At 42.6% G+C, this 21,205-nt stretch overlaps 1 protein-coding gene across 14 annotated transcripts in view; it reads right to left on the bottom strand.

Annotated features, from left to right (window-relative positions):
• The window catches only part of KIAA1217 (KIAA1217 ortholog), a 954,123-nt gene that overhangs the window by 40,865 nt on the left and 892,053 nt on the right, over window positions 1–21,205 (bottom strand). For all 14 annotated transcript variants that reach the window (XM_077490971.1, XM_077490980.1, XM_077490973.1 and 11 more), the window contains one exon: window positions 16,681–16,733. In XM_077490971.1, the coding sequence (XP_077347097.1) occupies window positions 16,681–16,733 (53 nt within the window). The remainder of the gene's footprint in view (window positions 1–16,680; window positions 16,734–21,205) is intronic.

Raw genomic sequence — 21,205 nt, 5'->3', positions numbered from 1 at the left:
AACAAAAGGGCCTGTGAAACCATATCTTGCAAGAGTGGCAAACATATACGGCCAGCTAAGCCTGTCGAAGGCCTTCTGAGCATCTAGACTAAGAATAAGGGCTGGACGGGAGGTTTTGTTCAATAAATCAATCAGGTCTATTGTGCGTCTGGTATTATCACCTGCGTGACGAGTGCGTACAAAGCCAACTTGATCTCTATGGATGAGTGTAGGGATTATATGGGTCAGCCTATTAGCCAGGATCTTTGTAAAAATTTTATAGTCTGAGTTTAATAGCGCTATAGGCCTATAATTGTCAGGTAGGGAGGGATCTTTACCAGGTTTTGGTATGACCGAAACATGAGCGTGTAGGAATTGGGCGTGTGGAGTGGAACCTTTAAGTAGGGAAGTATAGAGCGAGATCATGTGGGGACTCAGGACAGGTAGGAAAGTTTTGTAATAGGAATAGGGTAACCCGTCGGGGCCCGGGGCTTTTTGGCTGGGGAGTTGTGTAATTACTGCTTCAAGTTCGTCGGGTGAAATGGCCGAATTCAGGGTTGCAAGATGGTCGGGGAGGAGTTTAGGCAATTTCAAGTGTTCAAAAAAGAGATCAAATCTCCCTTGTGAAAAGTCATAATTTGGGTCTTTCTGTAGACAGTTATATAAATTATGGTAGAAGTCTCCGAAGATCCGTGACATAGTCAGGGGGCAATAAGTAGGTGTACCATCAGGTTGTCGTAAAAAGTCGGGAGAGGGTTGAAAAGGACGTGGTTTCAACCTATTTACCAGCAGCTTATGAGGTTTGTTTGAGAATTCATAAAACTTCTGTTTGGACCACAAAAGAGATTTGTCTATTTTGCTCATTGCTAGGGATTTGAGCCGATTACGCAGGGAAATGACTTTTCGGAGTCTGTCCACCGTGGGGGAGGCCAACAGCAGTCTCTCTGCTAAGCGCAAATCGGTCATAATGGCAAAGCGCTGGGATGCCGCGTCCTTTTTAAGACGGGATCCCAGCGCTATGCACCGACCGCGAAAAACAGCCTTGTGGGCCTCCCACAGGGTGGAGGGACCCGTGACCGAGCCCGTGTTAAGTTGGAAGTATTCTGTGAGTCCATCTGTCAAAAGACTTTTCGTTTCTGGAGAGTGAAGAAATGTCTCATTCAGTCTCCAGTGACAGGTCTTAGGAAACGAAGATGAAAGGTGGACGTCTAGGTGGACTGAAGAGTGGTCGGACCACGTCATAGGGTTGATTTCAGAGGAGACTGCTGATGTTAACAAGGGCGAGGAGATAAAGAAGTGATCTAGCCTTGAATAAAGCTTGTGAGGATGAGAAAAAAAAGTGTACTGTTTGTGAGTAGGGTGTTTTATCCTCCAGATGTCTAGCAAGCCTCTAGACCTGATCAGCTTGCGAAATGATTTAGACAATTGAGTGGCTCGGGGTGGGGAAGCAGAGGGGAAGAGAGTGTGTCTATCTTTGTCTGACGACATTGTCATATTAAAATCACCTCCTAAAATCATAAACGGTTGAGCAAAGCGGTCTAGAACGTCAAAGACTGAGGACAAAAAGGTAAGCTGACCCGAGTTGGGAGCATAGATATTAACTAAGGTGAGAGATTTAGCAAATAGGGAACATTTCAGAATAATAAATCTTCCATGAGGGTCTAAATGGGACGAAGTGACCCGTAACGGGCAATGCCGACCAATCAATATAGCTACCCCTGCCTTACCCGACGGGTCAGACGCTAGAAAGGAGGTCGGGAACTGTTTGCTAGCAAAATTAAAAGAGCCTCCAGCACGGAAGTGGGTCTCTTGGACCATTATCACGTCCGCCCCGGAGGCCCTAAACTCCTTCAGAGCAAGCCATCTCTTCTGAATGGAATTCAACCCCTTAACGTTATAGGTCAGGAGTTTCAATGCCATGATAGGTCAGATAGGGGCCAGAACATGACAGAAAACCTCACATATGTAACAAGCAGAATATAACAGTGGACCCAAAACAAATATACCTTACATAATAAAGCAATGTGCATGACACAAATAACAATATAATCGTATAACAAAATCTGTACCAAAAGCAAGCGGGTTCGGTGGAAAATCGGGATTAATCCCAGTGACTCATCCACAATGGTAAAAATGTACCAAAAAAGAAAAAGGAAAGAGGGGAGGGATGGGGGTGGAATAAGGGGTCGGGGTTTAACGACCACCCAACAAAAACCTGGATAGCTAAGCGCCACCAGGGAACCCAGGTCTAAGCCATGGGTCTGAAGTGGAGAATTGTACATCTCCAAAACATGCAAAAATAGAAAAATTTGAAAAACTTGAAAAAATAAAAGTCGGAGGGGAGTGGGAGGATCCCCAGCCTCTCTCCAAAGTGAGCAGGTTGCCCCCAGGGTAAACAGTAGACCCCGGTCGTGAAAAAAAAAAAAAAAAAAAAAAAAAAAAAAGGGGGGGGGAAGGGGGAGCTATGTAGACTTATGTACATATCCGCAGACACGTACACACAGGCAAATAACCTTTAGCATTATAACCTCTGTCAGAGAAAAAAAAAAAAAAAAAAAAAAAAATTAAAAAAAAATGAATAGTTCACAACCTGTTAAGGGGAGAAGAATAACATTTTTGGGGTTAAACTGGAGGCAACGTCAGATACGTTCGGCCACCCACCCCCCGGGCCAGGGGGTAAGTAAACCCACTATGGGGTGTTGACTACCCATAACATCAGCGGGGTGTCAAGGTAAATAAGGCATCCAGAGGAAATCCGGAGAAAGCAGTTCAGGTCGGAAGTCTGGAGGCACGACTTTTCTGGGGTGTAAAGTGGGATCTGGACGTCTTCTGTCGCACCGGGGTCCAGATGCGGCTTGGAGCCAGCGGAGGCTTGGGCGTTGCTGGAAGAGGCTGTGAATCTTCTTCTGGAAGAGGTGGGAGACCCAAGTTGCGCAGGAAGGTGTCACTTTCTTGCAGATCGCGTAGGGAATATTGGGTGCCGTCCTTGGAAACGGATAGGCGGAAAGGGAAACCCCACCGGTAGGCCACCTTGTGAGACTGTAAGTGCAAAGTTAGTGGACGGAGGGTTCTCCTCCTTGTCAGGGTAATAGGTGACAGGTCACTGAAGATTTGTAGCTTAGAGCCTTTAAATTCAACTCTGGACTGATTACGAGATGCAAGAGTCAGGGCTTCCTTGCTGTCATAATAGTGAAAACGCACAATCACATCTCTCGGATTGGCCCCTAGAGGGGGTTTTGGAGCCAGTGACCGATGTGCTCTGTCCAGGCGCCAATCTATGTCTGGGATATTCGGGGCTACAAAGTTGAAAAGGCTTAGGAGGTAGGTGCGCAGGTCTTTGTCTTCCACCGTTTCAGGAATACCCCTGAATCGAAGGTTTTGTCTACGTTCCCTGTTTTCCAAATCCTCCTGCTGGGCCTGTAATTGGGTCACGGTGTTTTTCATAGTGGCGTTGTCGTCCTCGAGAACCTGGACATATTGCACCATTTCATCAAATTTATATTCCAAAGAGTCTGTGCGTTCACCTAGCTGATCAATCTCCCCTCTCAATTCCTTGGCCACTTTCCCTACCTCTTGTGCAATGGTATGAGTGATTGCTTGTAGTAGGGAGTGTAATTTAGTGTCCAGTAGCTCCGCCGTTAGGGGGGGAGATGGGGAGGGTGAGAGTGTGGAGGTATCATTGAAGAGCATGTTGGTGCAAATGTCAGGCTGTTCCGGTGGGACCTGGGAGCTGTCAGAAACCCTTGGAGTAGCTTGTGGGGGTTTGTTCAGATAGCGGTCCATCGCTACAGGGGGCTGCGATTTAATAGCAGAGGAATAGGTGCGACGTTGATCCCCAATTTTGCCCATGGGGTGCGTGGCCGATTGAAATGAGTCAATAAGGAGACACCCTGTCAGTAAAGATCACATAAGCGTAAGATGGGAGTCACGGAGAGAGGACAGGGGGTCCAGGTCCCGTCTCTAATAGTCCATCACATCTGTAAGCCTTGTGTGACTGGCCGGGACTGTAATATCTTGCTATTGGGGGGAGGCGAGTAGATCAGAGGGGGGTGTCAAGCTTCTTCAAAACTGTGAAGGGGAGGAGAGGGTGTAGCTGCACCAAACTGCGACTCCTTTAATAGCCCAGATGCAGGGGTATAGTAGGTGCGGAACTCAAAACACACTTCAGGTGGGGGCAGCACAAACTGGTCGTTTAAAGAGCAGTAAGGTGTAACAGTACTGGGGGAGGGTGAAGCAAGATGGCCCCCAGATAGATATCAAACAGAGCTCGGGCCTGGGAGCTTCAGAGCAGCTGAGGTTAACTTAGCAGAAAAGTTAGTTAGTCAGGGTGAGGATAACAGGGGCAGCTTGGCTGTATCCAAATGATAGGGGAGAGGGAGAGTCCACACAGGCCTAGAGTAGAGTGGGCCTGAGGTGTACCAATATGGCCGCCGTGTTCCTCACCTGTCCTGTGTTCTCTGGGCCCGTTCGTTGGATCCTCCGCTCCTGGATACGTGGCTCTCGGGGGACCGCTGTGAGGGGGGTCCTCGACTGACCTTCGGGAGAAGCAGGGGGGCCCGTGGAACGCCGCGGGCCGGCGTTAGGCTTCCGGATTTTAGTAGGCCCCAAGATGGCGGCGCCGCGTCCCCGGGTGGCGGCCAGCAACGGCCCGGAGGACGGCGTTTGCGGTGGGTGCCGAGGACGATACGGGCATCGGACTGTGCCCCACACTAGCGGCAACCCCGATGGACGGTGGGGAACCGCTGAGAAGCTCGCCGGGCTCGGATGGCCCACGAGCATTTTGAATTTTACACGGTGGGGTAGGGGAAGCCAGTGAAGGAATTGGCAGAGAGGGGCAGCAGTCACGGAACAATTAGTGAGGTGTATTAGTCTAGCGGCAGCATTCATAATAGACTGAAGGGGGATAGCCTGCTTAAGGGTAGGCCATTAAGGGAAGAGTTGCAGAAGTCAAGGCGGGAAATAATCAAGGAGTGAACGAGTTGCTTTGTGGTGTCATTAGTCAGGAAGGGTCGTATTCTGGAGATGTTGCGGAGGTGAAGGCGGCAGGATTTAGCCAGTGATTGGATATGGGGGCTGAAGGAGAGGTCAGAGTCAAGGATTACACCCAGGACCCTGCCATGTGTGGAGGGACCAATGGTTGTGTTGTTGATATCAATGGTGAAGTCACGGGGGGGGGGGGGGGGGGGGTCGTTAAGGAGCAAATATAACAAGCTCAGTTTTAGAAAGATTGAGTTTGATGAAGTGGTGTGACATCCATATTGATATGTCATTCAGTAAATTGGAGATCTGTGAGGAGATTGAGGGGGTGAGTTGAGGAGTGGAGAGATAGATCTGGGTGTCGTCGGCATAGAGGTGGTATTGGAAACCATGGGAGTTTATCAACTGGCCCAGGGAAGAGGTATAGAGTGAGAATAGGAGGGGCCCAAGGACAGAACCTTAGGGTACCCCGACAGAAAGAGGAAGGGGAGCAGAGGAGATGGAGTTGTAAGCGACACTGAAAGTGCACTGAAATAGGTAGGAGGAAAACCAGGATAAAGCAGAATCGCAGAGGCCAAGGAAGCGTAATTTGCTGAGGAGGAGCAGGTGGTCAACTGTGTCAAAGGCAGCAGAGAGGTAAAAGTATGAGTATGGAGTAGTGGCCGTTGGTTTTATGATTGTATTTTATTTTTATTGATTATTGATTAATTATTGATGTATTGATGATTGTATTTCATTTTTGTAATGAGTGGCAATGACTTTTGGCATGAAAAGGAGATCGTTTTTTGTTAAGATTGCTTACTCTATTCAAACTTTGTGTAGGTCATTTATGTATGAGACAATCAAATTTCAATAAAATAAAGTATATATACTTTATTAGGTACACCTTGCTAGTACTGGGTTGGACCCCCTTTTAAAAACAAGGGGGTTTAGGTCGCGCTATGGACTGTGGTACAGGTAAGAGCGGCCCCTATTTTAATTCCAACCCAATAAGGGTAGGAACAACAAGATAAAATGAGGGGGGGAGAAATAGGCTTGGCGCTATACCCTTTAAAAATTGAAATTTTAAACTTAGATATACAATTAGCAAATAATTTCCAGCGTGCTGGGTAGTGAAGTAAAATGAGAATGTGTGTTGCCGACTATTATATATGTGCCTGTCAGCAAGTGTCAACAAACAATTATTATATCTTTAGAAACCATAAGTGTCAAAAAACTCATAAAAATCATAAGTTCATAAACCATAAATCAATTAGAACAGTATGCAGTATCCAAATGTAAAAATATAAATATAAAGTGCAAGGTGCTGGTGAACAAGTTACAATCACTGGTGTTGTGACAAAAGTAGAGCTCAATAGTATAAGAAAAAATATGTGGATATAAAAATACAAATATAAATAAATATATATATATATATATATATATATATATATATATATATATATATATATATATATATATATATATATATAAATAATTAAATAATCCGTTTATCTATTATACATGCCAGGTCTTCACATAGTGCCACTGTGATAAAAAATAAATTGAAATGAAAAATGTGATAAAATCTTCTAGAAAAATGGCGATATAAGGATATGTAAGTAGAAAAAGTAAAAATAAAAATAAGAATAAAAATTAAAAATTAAAAATAGAAATAAAAATAAACCGTAGAAGTAGAAATTAAGATGAAAATAATGTCCCGCAAAGTTTGGTGTCCAAAAAGAAAAAAAAGGATGATAAATTAGTGGGGTGTCCTCTGTGGGTGAAAGTGGAGGAAAGGGGGAGGGTGGTTTTGACTGTTGCTCCCGATGCTCTGTGACTAATTATGCAATTGCTCTCACCAGAGATGTGACCCCTTCCAGGGTGGATCAGCCTTCACAGTATCAGCCACTGTGTTGCTCTCTGGCTTGCCTCTATTGCGATTCTGGGGGACCCTCGTTCCTCTGTTCATATGCCGTGCTCGGTTATATGTAATAAGTAAGAGGCATATCCATGGTGTAGTACGTTTTATAAAAATTCGTATTTATTGTATAGACAAAAGGTTACTCACAAACATCCGTTCGTATATCTGTTAAAAGGGAAGATCCCGTTCGGCTGTCACGCCGTCTAAGTTAGTGGTGTATGCTGTCTGGCCACGCCAGACAGCATACACGTTCAAAGTCACTTAAATCTCCTTTCTTCCCATTTCTGATACTGGGTTTTTACTTCAGCAAGTTGTCTTAACCACATCTAGATGCCTAAATGCATTGAGTTGCTTCCATGGGATCGGCTGATTGGCAATTTGTGTTACCAAGCAATTGAACAGGTGTGCCTAATAAAGTGGCTAGTAAGTGTATATACAGTTGTGCTCATAAGTTTACATACCCTGGCAGAATTTGTGATTTCTTGGCCATTTTTCAGAGAATATGAATGATAACGCAAAAACATTTCTTTCACTCATGATTAGTGTTCGGCTGAAGCCATTTATTATCAATTAACTGTGTTTACTCTTTTTAAATCATAATCACAACAGAAACTATCCAAATGACCCTGATCAAAAGTTTACATACCTTGGTGATTTTGGCCTGATAACATGTAAGTTGACACAAAGGAGTTTGAATGCCTGGAATTAAGGAATTCTGCATTCTGGGCATACACCCTTGAATACATACGGCCTTAAACATATTTGGTACAGAGTCCAGCCTCTTACAACCACTGCATAGTTCAGCCTGCCATAGCTTTTCACGTGCCACTGGCAGCAGTGATGGATGTGGCAACCGTGCTTCCCGGCACCAAAAAATGTTGGGAATTGACACACACGGGCCAAAGTGCTAGTATGCACGAGGCTTTAGAGGCCTAAGAGAATGAACAGATGATCCTTTAAAGTGGAACTAAACTCAATGATTTACTGTTTTCCAAAACAGTTACAATCAAGGCATATTGTCCATGATAACTATCACAGTTGCTTGTGGTCTGAACCTAACTGTCAAGCCATTAAATAGCTGATGTCATCGCCCTTAGAACTTCTTGATGAAGCTAATACCCCAAATAAAGATGAATTCAGAGGCTGTCCAGAATCAACCAGGGCCTTCCTATACCCTCCCCATCCCTACCCCACCCCGCCACGTGCCCCCTCCTGCGCCCTCTTTAGTTACCCCCATTCCCTTCCTTGGGGGCTCCCCCCGCCTCTGGCGATGGAGTTCTACCCGGACTGGGTGAGAGGTGGTTGGAGGGTGGGGAGACGAAAAGTGGCCGAGGTTTTCCAACCTTCATCACCTCTTACTAGAAGATTCATCGATGGAGAGGGCCCTCGGCCCAGCAGCATCAATTAAGGAGGTATTCATCACTAGATTTGCAACTATGAGTTTGAAAATGTACATGAACCCTGTCTTATCTCTCCCTCCATGTGTTGATGTTGATCACGTTTTTTCCCCCTCCTATTTTGGATGTTTCTATATATGTTTGTACTTATTGTCTTAGCCCATGTTGGGCATTAATAAAAACAGAGGCTAAGATGGCAGCTTCCTTGGATGTAAGAAATAGGAGGGCTTAGTTACGTTTTAAGGTGCCCATACAGTACATACATATATTTCAACCAGTGCCAAGATCAGGTTCTTTAGCACCTAAGAAGAAAAAGGCAAAGAGCTAGGTTGTTAAACTTCAGCAACATAGGTTGTTTTTGCTCCCCACTTCTGCTGAAGCTCCCAAGGCCGCAGCCTTTTCTTCTCACTCCTCAGCACATCCCTGACTTTAGTTTGCAGCATGGAGGTTAAGAGGTTAACCTTGCCTTGCAGCCCTCTGTCTGGGTACAGGGTAAAATCTCACCAAAGACTCAATCTGCATAGAATCTGTATGCGTTTGATGGGTTTAAGGCAGTATTCGTCATAAAAAACACATCGGTAGGTTAATGAGAATTTAATCAAACCAGCCCCAGAGTGTGTATGAGCGCAACAAGGATATCAAACTGCAATCTTCTTCGGGGACAGATGTAAATGGCTGTGCGAGGCATGTCTCCACACACTTTAGTGCCAGTGCTGAGGGCTTCCAATTTTGTAAAATGCTGTGTAATATGTTGGCATCACATAAACAAGTGGAAACGAATGCCCTTCCTGAAGTGCTTACGATGATGTCATGATCTTAATGGCTAAAGAAGCTCTTCAAGGCAGGCAAATGCAGAGAGAGTGAAGGAAGAGGAAGAAAACACTTCACTCTCCACAGTTTAAGCACAAATTGTGCCGACTCCTACAATATGGGTTAATCACACACTGCGGGTTCATTGTGTTTCACACAACAATACGGCCTTCTGTTTCTGCTGACAGGAAATTTATTTTGGACAGCAAACAACATTTCTGCGGCTGTTTTCACTGAGCTTGTCTTTCTGGTACACAAACAATGAGCAAACAATATCAATTCTCTTGATAAGTGAGAATTTTCGATCTGCTGGAAACCGCTGAGCGGCTTCCAGTGAAAGCAGCCAATGAAAACGAAGCCTACCGAACATTCGCTTCTGAATTAAATGACCAGAAAACCTGGTGTACGAGTTGATTTATATAATTTACAGCTATGAATAACAGCTGACAAAATGTTTGTTAACATTTTCTCCTGTAATGATTAACCATTTTCAATTTTATTATTATTTTCTGTTCTTAGCCATTTTTAAAATATTAGAAACTGGACATATATCGCAGGATTTAGTTTAACCCAATAGGATGGTTCTGATATTATATTTCTGAAAGGATAGCTAAAAGGCATGTCTTGTATTTTTAGTGTATATGGCAATTTACGAAAATAGTGCAAAAGAGCCTACAGTGCAAAATCCAAACCAACCAATCAGAATTCACCTTGTACTGGCTAAATATCAGTAAAATACATTTTAAGGCCTCATGCACACAGGCACAGGCATTTGACATGTTTCTTTCTTGCCCCTAAACATCCCTCTATGTTATGTGTATGAAAGTGTAACTGAGCTAATCCAGAAAGGGCTAGTGCAATATAACCACTAAAACGGTGTCTATACTTTGTATACATCTTATACAGTAAAAAAAACAATAAACTGCAAAGTGCAACATGCCAATAAATCATAATAATGTGCAAATTACCATGTGCAAAATATCATGGGTAAAATATTGCAACCCCAGAACATAGATATTTTTCAATAATCCCCAGATTATTATGGCGAGGCTTCTGGGTAACCATTGACGTCACTTCCTGTCATTGACCCGCATCAGATCAAGGCTTGGAACACATGCCGATTCTGGTAAATGAATACGGCGGAGCTGAACCTTAAAACAAGCTAAAACGTAGTGCCGGTCCAGCCGCACTTTAAATTGTGAGTGTACATTTAAGACATTCTGAATATTGTTTTATTGGCTAGAATAAATACATTTTAAGTACATTGTACAATGATGGATGTTTAATTTAATTTTTATGAGACACTATGACTGGCATGGAGATAAGAGGAGTAGTGGCAATCCAGGTGGAGGAATGGCAAGATAGTGGAGTGGTTATCCCAATATGAACCAAAGGCAAACCTTTTTCTAGGTTCTGGTGAGTGCCCATTTCAGAAGGTGGTGGTGGCACATCAAGTTCCTTTTTTAGCCCTTGTACACACGGTCGGACATTCCGACAACCAAATCCGTCAGAGTAATTCCGACGGATTAATTCCGGAAGAGGTCCGGAAGTGATGTTGCATACACACTGTCGGACTAAGTTGTCGGAAAATCTGATTGTACATAACGTGATGACGTTATTTCGTTACGACAGGACTACATTCAGGCTAGCAGCCAATAGCTTTGGTCTAGGAATTTGATCTGAGCATGCGTGGCACTTTGTCCGTCAGAGTAGGCTACACATGATCGGAGTATGTCCGATAGGAGCATTTTGTCGAAAAATTTTACAGACAAGTTGGAAAACTTGGTCCGTCAGATATTCCAACGGAAACAGTCCGATGCAGACCAGGAAACATTCCATCGGAAACTCCGACCGTGTGTACAAGGGCTTAGAGTATGGATGTGAATTGGAGCACATTTGAAACGGAAATCGACTCTGGGGATTATTGAAAAATATCTATGTTCTGGGGTTTCAATATTTTACCTATGATATTTTGCATATGATAATTTGCACTTTATAATGATTTATTGGCACATTGCCCTTTATGGTTTTTTATTGTATAAGCTGTATACAAAAGTATAGACACCATTTTAGTGGTTATATTGCACTAGCACTTTCTGGAACAGCTCAGTTACACTTTCATACACATACATTTTCCCTATTATAACATACGTTTTTTTTTTTTAACGGCAGCAGATCACAATATAAATTTAAGTTTATCATTATTATTTTGGATTATTATTTGCGCTGGTGACACAAATTTTTCATTCCTCTATGTTAGCCTATATGTCCATGCACAGAAGGCAGAAGTAGGGCAGAAAAATATATGCACCAAAAATGCATTCAGGAGAGGAACATTTGGCCGGAAAAAACGCCCAATGCATCTAAATGCGTGTAAACACATCAGACGTGTTTATCGCTTAAAGAGGAAGTAAAACCTCTTAAAAAAAATACACCCTGCAAGACAAAGGCATAATGAGCTAGTATGCATAGCATACTAGGTCATTATGAATTACTTAACTGAGATCGAAGCCCAGGCATCGCCCTCGTTTGCCTCCTCCGACGCTGCCATCTATCCCGGACTGACATCCGGGTATCGCGGCTCCGGCCCTGTGACTGGCTGGAGCCACGATGACGTCACTCTCGCACACGCGCGCTGGTGCCGCCACTAACGGCATGATCGCCGTTACAAACGGCACGCTCAGTGCGCCTGCGTCTATGGCGCAATCGCTGTGGACATCGGTGCCGCTACTTCTGCAAATATCTCCTAAACCTTTTAGGTTTGGGAAATATTTCTTGCACCTACAGGTAAGCCTTAATCTTGGCTTACTTGTAGATTAAAGTGGCTGTAATGGGTTTACAACCACTTTAAGTGTTCATTTATTACAGTGGCCAGAATATATTACTATTCTGGTCAATGAAAAGGATGTCCAAACGGCTTCCAGTGGCCTCAAACACAATACCATGAAGCCTTGTGGTCCCTTTCTGAGGCAGTAAACAGGATTACTAAATGGATCTAATTTCTAAAGGCTTCAAATGGGCCTTTTCAGGATAAACATTGTGAATTATGGGTATATTTCTGTGGAGCTTACTTTTATCCCTGGTCATTGTTTGGAAACCCTGCCAAGTATACTTTTGTAATAAAAACATTAACGAGCTGGATTAATGGGGTTTCTTTTCATGAAGAATTGTGATTTAGATGTTCTGGGATGAAGCAGAAGTTGATGAGTCAGGGAACAACAAAATGTTGATCCAAGAGATAATAATATCAACTGAGCAGCAAATTTAATTTGATGCTTACTGCACCAAATGCTAAATCATTTTTGTTTCAGCGCCAGGATTTTAGCACTGTTAAGGTCCGTGCCCACAGTTTTAAGCTTGTCATACATTCTACAATTTTCTTATTCAATTTCCTTTAGATTTACCTTCATCTATGTAATGTAAGGGCGTGCCTGACTGTATACAAATTGAAAGTGTTTAGATTTGACCTCATATTATATGGTTTTGTTAATTGTACAAAAAAATTGTATGATTTATGGCCAGCCTAAAGTGATATGCTATATGCTAAACAGCAAAGGAAAGGACTCACCCTAGAAAAGGACTTATAAAGCTTCGTCATTTTCCCTCCAGAGGGGTGGGTCTACATACCAGAAAAAGGAGAGACTAAATGTATTAAAGAGGAAGTAAACCCTGATGGGTTTACTTCCTCTTTGTCTCCCTGCAAAGGTAAAGTATAATGAGCTACTATGCATCGCATAGTAGGCCCTTATGTGTCACTTACATAACACAGGAGCCAGCGATGTCACCGCTGTCCCCTTTAGGACAGAGCGTCCATCTTCTTCCAGGTATCGCTGCTCCGGCCACTCACAGCGCCGGAGCACCGATGACGTCACTCCCACGCATGAGCACGGGAGCCGTCACTAACGGCATATAGTTGTTAGCAGCAGCATACTCAGTGCACCTGCGTGCCACTGTCTACGGCGCAAGTCTTTTTGTAAATATCTCCTAAACCGTGCAGGTTTAGGAGATATTTCTTGGACCTACAGGTAAGCCTTAATCTAGGCTTACCTGTAGGTCAAAGTGGTCTGTAAGGGTTTACAACCACTTTAATGGGAGCATTTCCCAGAAGAGCAGGTATAAAGTGACCCAGACGTTTATGCAGTATCAAAATTGAATCAGTTTATTGGACACAGAATATTGTAAAGACAAACATCATACAGTGGGGATCGAAAGTTTGGGCACCCCAGGTAAAAATGTGTATTAATGTGCATAACGAAGTCAAGGAAAGATGGAAAAATCTCCAAATGGCATCAAATTACAGATTAGACATTCTTATAATATGTTGAAAAAAGATTTTATTTCCATCATTTACACTTTCAAAATTACAGAAAACAAAAAAATGGCGTCTGCAAAAGTTTGGACACCCTGCAGAGTTAGTATCTTGTACTGCCCCCTTTGGCAAGTATCACAGCTTGTAAATGCTTTTTGTAGCCAGCCAAGAGTCTTTCAATTCTTGTTTGAGGTATCTTTGCCCATTCTTCCTTACAAAAGTGTTCCGGTTCTTTGAGATTTCTGGGCTGTCTGTCACGCACTGCTCTTTTAAGGTCTATCCATAGATTTTCAATAATGTTGAGGTCAGGAGATTGTGAAGGCCATGGCAAAACCTTCAGTTTACGCCTCTTGATGTAATCCCCCGTGGATTTTGAGGTGTGTTTAGGATCATTATCCATTTGTAGAAGCCATCCTCTCTTTAACTTCAGCTTTTCACAGATGGCATCAAGTTACCATCCGAAATTTGCTGAAATTTTATTTAATCAATTTTTACTTCTACTCATGAAATGTTCCCTGTGCCACTGGCTGCAATACAACCCCAAAGCAAGATTGATCCACCCCCATGCTTAACAGTTGGACAGAGGTTCTTTTCATTCAATTCTGTGCCCTTTCTTCTCCAAACATACCTTTGCTCATTCCGGCCAAAAAGTTCTATTTTAACCTCATCGGTCCACAGAACCTGTTTCCAAAATGCCTCAAGCTTGTCTATGTGTTCATTTGCAAAGTTCAAACGCTGATTTTTGTGGTGAGGACGTAGAAGAGGTTTTCTTCTGATGACTCTTCCATGAAGATCATATTTGTACAAGTATCTCTGTATAGTGGAATAGTGTACCACAGCTCCAGTGTCTGTCAGATCTTTCTGGAGGGATAGTGCAGTCAAACGTGGGTTTTGAATTGCTTTTCTCACAATCCTGCGAGCTGTTCTGTCTGATATTTTTCTTGGTCTTCCAGATCTTGCTTTAACTTGCACTGTTCCTGATGACTGCCATTTCTTAATTACATTCCGAACAGAGGATATTGACATCTGAAAATGCTTTGCTATCTTCTTATAGCCTTCTCCAGCTTTGTGAGCGTCAACTATTTTCAGTTTCAGTTTTCTAGACAACTGCTTAGAAGAACCCATGGTGCTGATTGTTGGGGCAAGGTCAGATGAGTCTGGCCATTTAAAACCTTTGAGATTGACATCACCTGGTCTTCCCAGACGATGATTGAGAACAATCCATGACACTGGCAGGTCTCAGCTTTGCAATGGGGGCAGTGCATGCTATAAATTCTGCAGGGTGCCCAAACTTTTGCAGATGGCATTTTTTTGTTTTCTGTAATTTTGAAAGTGTAAATGATGGAAATAAAATCTAACTTTTTTTGACATATTATAAGAATGTCTAATCTGTAATTTGATGCCATTTGGAGATTTTTCTGTCTTTCCTTGGCTTCGTTATGCACATTAATACACATTTTTACCTGGGGTGCCCAAACTTTCGATCCCCACTGTACAATGTATCAAACCTCCACCTATCACCAAATAACAACGTTGTTATTTAATAAAAGAAAAATTCATGATTGATACCCCAATCTGTGTTGCAGACAGACCCTTCTCACTCTTCAACAGGAGTTCATGGGCCCAGTATGTGTTTTTTTGCTTTCTTCTTTTATTAAATAAAAACGCCAATAGCTTTGCAGTGAGTCTTTCAGGGCTTTTAAATGTTTTTTGCAATAGCGTTTATTAGCATTTTTTTTTCAATTGGTTAAAAAACGCTGGTGAGACACGTTTTTGAGTGTTTATCAACGTTTATGAGCGTTCGTCATTTTTTTGTGGTCAGAAAAGCGACTCCCGAATGCAATTTTGTGGCGTTCAGAAAACAGCCCATAATTTCCACTGCTGATAAACTTCCAAAAACGTCCATGTGTGCATGTACACATAGGATAACAGAGGGGAGTTGATAAAAAATGCCCCAACTCCCAAAAACGGCCGTTTATGAGCTTCAGTGTGCATGGAGCCTAAACCTTCATTTTTTTTAAAACTAAAATAACAAAGATGTTATATTTTCCTCCTGCCCTGTGCAATGGCTTTGTACAGAGCAACTCCGATTCTCTTTTACTGGGTTCCCCCACCGGCACTTCAGGCCCCACCTCTCCAGCGAGTGCCCCCAGAAAAAGCCACTTTACCATGTGTGCTTGCTGCCGAGCCGCCCAGTCTGTGTCTATTGACACAGACTGGGCCCCCCTTCCGCTCCCTCATCCCTTTTTTTTTGTCATTTGCGCATCTATGCAATTCACGGAAGGGGATAGCATTAAGTCAGTATTTGTGTGGACCTCCACTTTAAGGTGGCCTGGAACTGAGCTAGTAATTATATAACAGAGATTTTGTTGCTGGATTTCCAAAAATATATTAAAAGCAAGAGGGTGACACAACACGCCAAGTTCCAACGCTCCAACAATAAGTGAGGCTATGTGAGTGCTTTCTCTTTTTCTATACAAGTGAAAACACTTGGAGGAAACAGCTCCTTACGCCAGCCTTCTAGTTCCATTAAATGTTTCTCTATGTCTTCTGTTGCAGAATCTGATAGGTGTGTGATAGCACTGGAACAATGTTAGTAGACACTAACTCAATCAAATTGGACTTAAATGTTTTTTTTGATGAACCAGAGTTTAGTTTGTGAACCAGAACCAGAGTTTAGTTTGTGGTCAAGGTAGGTATCCAGGTTTTGGGCCCAGTGGCATCACTAGGGTCAGTAGCTCCTGGTGCGGTAAAATATGGTGTCACCCACAACACCCCCCCCCATCGGACTCTCTCATGTCTAGCCTCCAGGGTTCACCCCCTATCACGGATGGGGGTTACACCACTGCAGTTCGATATTATTTCCTACTTTATGGTACCACCCCTCTGAGTGGTGTCACCCAAGTGCATCGCCACTGTTTGGGCCTAGGCTGTTGTCTCTTTGGTCACAACAGTCAATAGATGGACACCTTCCCGGTATGTGATTAGGAGCCCCTAGCACAAATTTCCATTTTGTTTACAAATTATTTAAAATATTTGTTAAAAACAACAAATACAGCCAACGCGTTTCAGGGTAAAAGGCCCCCCTTTCTTCAGGGCTTGAACATGAGTCTGTTCTGGATAAAACAGCATCTGCAAGGTGCGCAGCTGGCTGGATCCTTCTGTTGCTGAGTGACGGCGGAGAGAGCGGTACTCTAAAGTCAGAGGATAGACTTAGCAGCCTGCTCTGTTTATTCTGTCCATATACCTAAATAAGAACCCATCTGTCCGAAGGAAATAAATCACCACCGAGCTCTATACCGTACCTGGACTGTCTGTGATGGGAGGAGTGCTGCTCGCAGATTTAATTACTTTCTCACTGTAATGCGAAGAAAGAAAAGTAAATTATTATTTGAGGAAGTAGACATATAAACGAATAGTCAAATGGATGACAACACGATCAATAATATAAGATGTCACGGAAAGCATGGTTAATCATCAACTTAATATACCTTTTTAAGATTGGATTTATGATTCCTTCTCAACCTAGTTATGTAAATAATGTATCTACAGGCTGGAGTGCTCAGTGTTGTCTGCTCATGGACGTCAAACATTTCCATATAATCTGCCCTTACTAAAATGTCTGTTGGAAGTATGGTGTCAGACAGTCTGTGTTACCTCTGCCTTCATAGTAACCAACCAGATTCAAATCTATGCTAGAAAACGATAACTAGACAGTGACATTTTGGATTGGTTACTGTGTACCAATGCAAATGATCAGCCCAGAGTTCAGCTTTAACAACATTTTAGCCATCATAAGCAGTTAAAGCACAACTCGAATTTTGTAAAATAAAAATATGATTGTTTTTGCAAATACATTTTGAAGTCTTTCCAGGTATTCATTCTTTTCTAATTTTGGCATCTTGTATGTATTAAAATGTCACTTCCAGCCTCTTCCGATTCCCTTGCATCCGGCTGCACAAAAACTTGCCGTTTTGAGCCAAGTTGTTTGACTCCCCCCCAAGTCCTTGAAACTACAGAGGGGACATCAAAGCAGACCATAGATGAGTCAAAAATGGAATGAAAATTCTTGTTGACTTTCAGGTCGTTCGGTTTTTGCATCATTAGTGTTCCAGCTGTGACATGTGATTTTCATGCTGCAAACAGAATGTTCAGTTTTCGGCTTTAGGCAGCTGTGGGCAGTGATCACAATTAACATGATACCATTTTACCATCCACAGAACCACCCATAGCCGTCCCAAAGACTCATGGGACAGGACGTTTATGGAAATGACATCAGCGTACACTACAGTTTCCTCCTGGCACCAAGGGGTCACAAGAGGCTTGGTAGAAAAGGGATGGTGTCACAGAGATCTTAAACATCCTTTTACGTGTGATGAAATTCTTGTGACATCTCTACCAGACAATAGAGCCAGGATGGTGACACCACTTTCTCCATTATGGAACACAGTGGTGTCACCTCCCTGTTCATAGCTCACTGGTTGGACAATGAAGGAGCTAAAGCACACTGGTAAGTGATACTCTGCTTCCTTAGGCTGGCCATACATTATACAATTTATCTTGATCAATTTTCTTTAGATTTACCTCCAACTATGTAGCATGGGCATGCCTGATTACATACTAATTGAAAGAAATTGAAAGAAAATGTAATAACGTATGGCCAGCTTTAATCTATCTGCACATGTGCATGCAACAAAGCCTGACTGGATGCTAGTGCTGTCCCACCCACTGCCAGTGTGAGTGCTGTTGTGCAGGGGATGGCAGAGGGGGCTGATGTGTAGACTGAATCAGGTACTTGTTCTAGCTGTACTGTATGTAAAAAATAATTGAATCACTTTTAAAAGGAAAGACATTTTTTATATGCCCTGTGTTCTTTGGGCACATGATCATGGCATAAATGTAATTTTGTAGGATGAATATTGGCACAAATAAAAAGTCTGTGCTGCATCCACCAGCTTCTTATGCCAGATTCATAAAAGAAACAAGCTAAATACAACATCTTAACTAATCTTACTTAATGTCTTCATGGGCGAGTAGTGAATTGTTTATTTTGGAAGGCCAGTAAGCAGCACAACCATATAACAATTAGTTGGGAACAGAGGAACAATGGCACCTGTCTGTTCTTGTTACACCAGGGCTCAGACAACACTTGGCACACCAGCTGTTGATAAACCGAACGCTGTGATGATCCACCAATTGGAGAGGTGTCAAACTTGGCACCTTCCCTATTGCTGAGCAGTCGCTCATCTTTGTACTATTGAGTGAGGACCCTCATTCCAGGACACTTAGTTGACTCTATTTGTGTGGATACTGATGCAGCCTACAAAATGTTTGGGGAAAAGGGGAGACCGTGGATAATCCTAATAGCAGATCCACTCCGCAATCAGGAATTATCCTGACATTCGGAAATGCCAGCATGTGTAGCGAGCTAAAGTACTTAATGTAGTAATATCAAGACAACAGATGTCCTGGAGAAGGTAAGTGAATAAAGCTGCATATTAACAGGCAGGTGGCTCTCTGACAATGATGGGGCGGTAAGTGTCTGCACTACCGAGACAATGTCATGTGACTTTCCGGGTGAACTACAGCAATGCATGTATCTAAATGCAGTGGATGTAAAGCCATAACTCTTTTAGTTTTGGAAACAGTAGGGAAAGGTTAGACCTTCTGTCAAGCCTCGTGATCTGTGTCCCTACTTGGAAAATGTCCAATCTCTGTTTGTCCCGGTGGCCATTGTCACCACAACATAAGGTAAAGGAACATCCAACATTTCACAGTTCCTGCCAGAGTGGAGACCATCTTTTCGGCGACAGCTGTCTGAGATGGTATTTTTCCTCACGTTGGAGAGACTCCCTTTCACTTCCTGTTGCCTCTCCAGGACTGGAAGTACACTGAACTCTGCCCAAAGGAACATTTTCAGCAAAAAAAGCAAAAATGATATATTTTAACCATTATATACACGCTAATGCTAACACAAACACCTTTGTTCCTGTTTTCCTAAAGCTGGCCATAGATGCATGGAATCTCGGCCAGTTCAGCAGGCACCAGACAAAATTCAATCCATCTATGGTCAGGCTGGTTGTACTGGAGTCGATCCATTGATTGACTTTAGTACAACTAACCTTGGATTTTTTGCATGTGATCACTACTGGTGGCTATAGCTGCTAGCAGTGACCGTTATGTTCTGTCGGCACTTGGCACAATAGAACTGCAGGAGGGATTCCCTCATCAACACTAACTGTGTTGATGGGGAAACCGAGCAATTGAGTGAAAGAAATTTGTATAATCTATGGCTTGCATTGGCCAAGAAACGCACAGGAAAAATTCAGTGAGCATGAGTATTATTGCTTCTAAGTGTAGCCCTTAACAGCCTAGTCCCCAACCAAGAGGTTGTAATGAGTGTCAGGGCCCAAGTTGCCCTGGCCACTTATATCGAAAAGATCTTATCGTCACAGCCATCTAGTCATGTCTACTGATTGGAGAGCTCCTTTAAGGCCCCTTTCACACGGATGGATAGAATGGTGCTTTTAGCTGCAGATTTTCTAGTTTTCTACTAAATGCTAAATGCATACAATGCTTTCCTATGGCCCCATTCACACACAGCGTTTAGCTGCAATTTCATTACATGCGGTTCAGTGCGAATAGAAAAAATAGAATTGAATGCATCCAGGTGCGATGTAGCGCAGCTATATGCACATAACCGCAGCTATATGCACATAACCGCAGGTAATCGCAGTCTTTTGTGTCAACTGAGGATAGCAGCGTGAGAAGGGATTCAAGGGACCAAAAAAAAAGGGTTGCTATGGGAATGACTATATTAGATAACTGCAGCTGAACGCAACTGCACAGAAACGCACGGAAACGCAGTTAATCACACTGTACAAATGCAGCTGATTGCTGTGCCTGGAGTCTTGAATTTCACAGAAAAAAAATAAACATGCTAAACTGCGGCAGCCGTCCGTGTAAAAGGGGCCTAACTCTTTTACACCGTATGGTGGTTTAGTGACGTAAAATTTACAGATGATTAAGTTGGCAAGTTGCAGCAAAGGCTATGAAAGCCTGAGTGGTTATCTGAAAATACCTCATTTAGGGAGTGTTCTGTCCTAATTACTCTTCACCTAATAACCATTCCCTTTCAGAACAGTTGATTTCTGATAAGGGCTGTGACAACACACAGCCCTCGGGTCTCTGGTGAAACACTATTGAGCCGAGGGGCTGTATATTTCTGAGTAGTCATCCTCTATGAATAAACATATGGAAGCTTTTCTGGAGAACCTTCGTAATCACCTCATTATTACTGCTGTACATAAACTCTATAAATGTGAACACAAAATACCCACAATAAAATTTAAAGCCAGTACATTAGCATGCTAGGGGCTTGTTAGACAAGTTAAAAGAACACATGCATTTTAGTTCTTTTGTAGCAAATGGACATTTTCATAAATTGTATTTATCTATGCATGCAGAGCCACTGAAAGGAAGAAATCAAGTTTTATTAAGCAAAGCAGGAATTATATGAAAAAGAATGAACAAATAAATGCAGTAAATAAAAGCTGGTTAACTGCCAAATAAACCTTTCCTTTTAAAGAATAATCGCCTTAAACAGAACCGGATTCATAGTATCAGTTAGAGGAACATATCAGGGCTTTAAATAAAATTTTATGTTTTTACGTTTAAAATGGACACTTTTGATGTTAAAAGTAAAATATTATAGAACATTAATAAATACGGGGTGCACAGTCTGATTTTCTGAAGATCTCATGTCATCGCAACAAATATGCATCAAATGAAGGCCAGCCAATTGAACACATTGTATGTGTTGGCATACAT

The sequence above is a fragment of the Lithobates pipiens genome, unplaced genomic scaffold (genome assembly GCF_037356315.1).
Source record: "Lithobates pipiens isolate NorthernLeopardFrog02 unplaced genomic scaffold, aLitPip1_a1.2 Scaffold_19, whole genome shotgun sequence".
Classification (NCBI taxonomy): Eukaryota; Metazoa; Chordata; class Amphibia; order Anura; family Ranidae; genus Lithobates; species Lithobates pipiens.
This window is presented reverse-complemented; position numbering and strand designations above follow the sequence as displayed.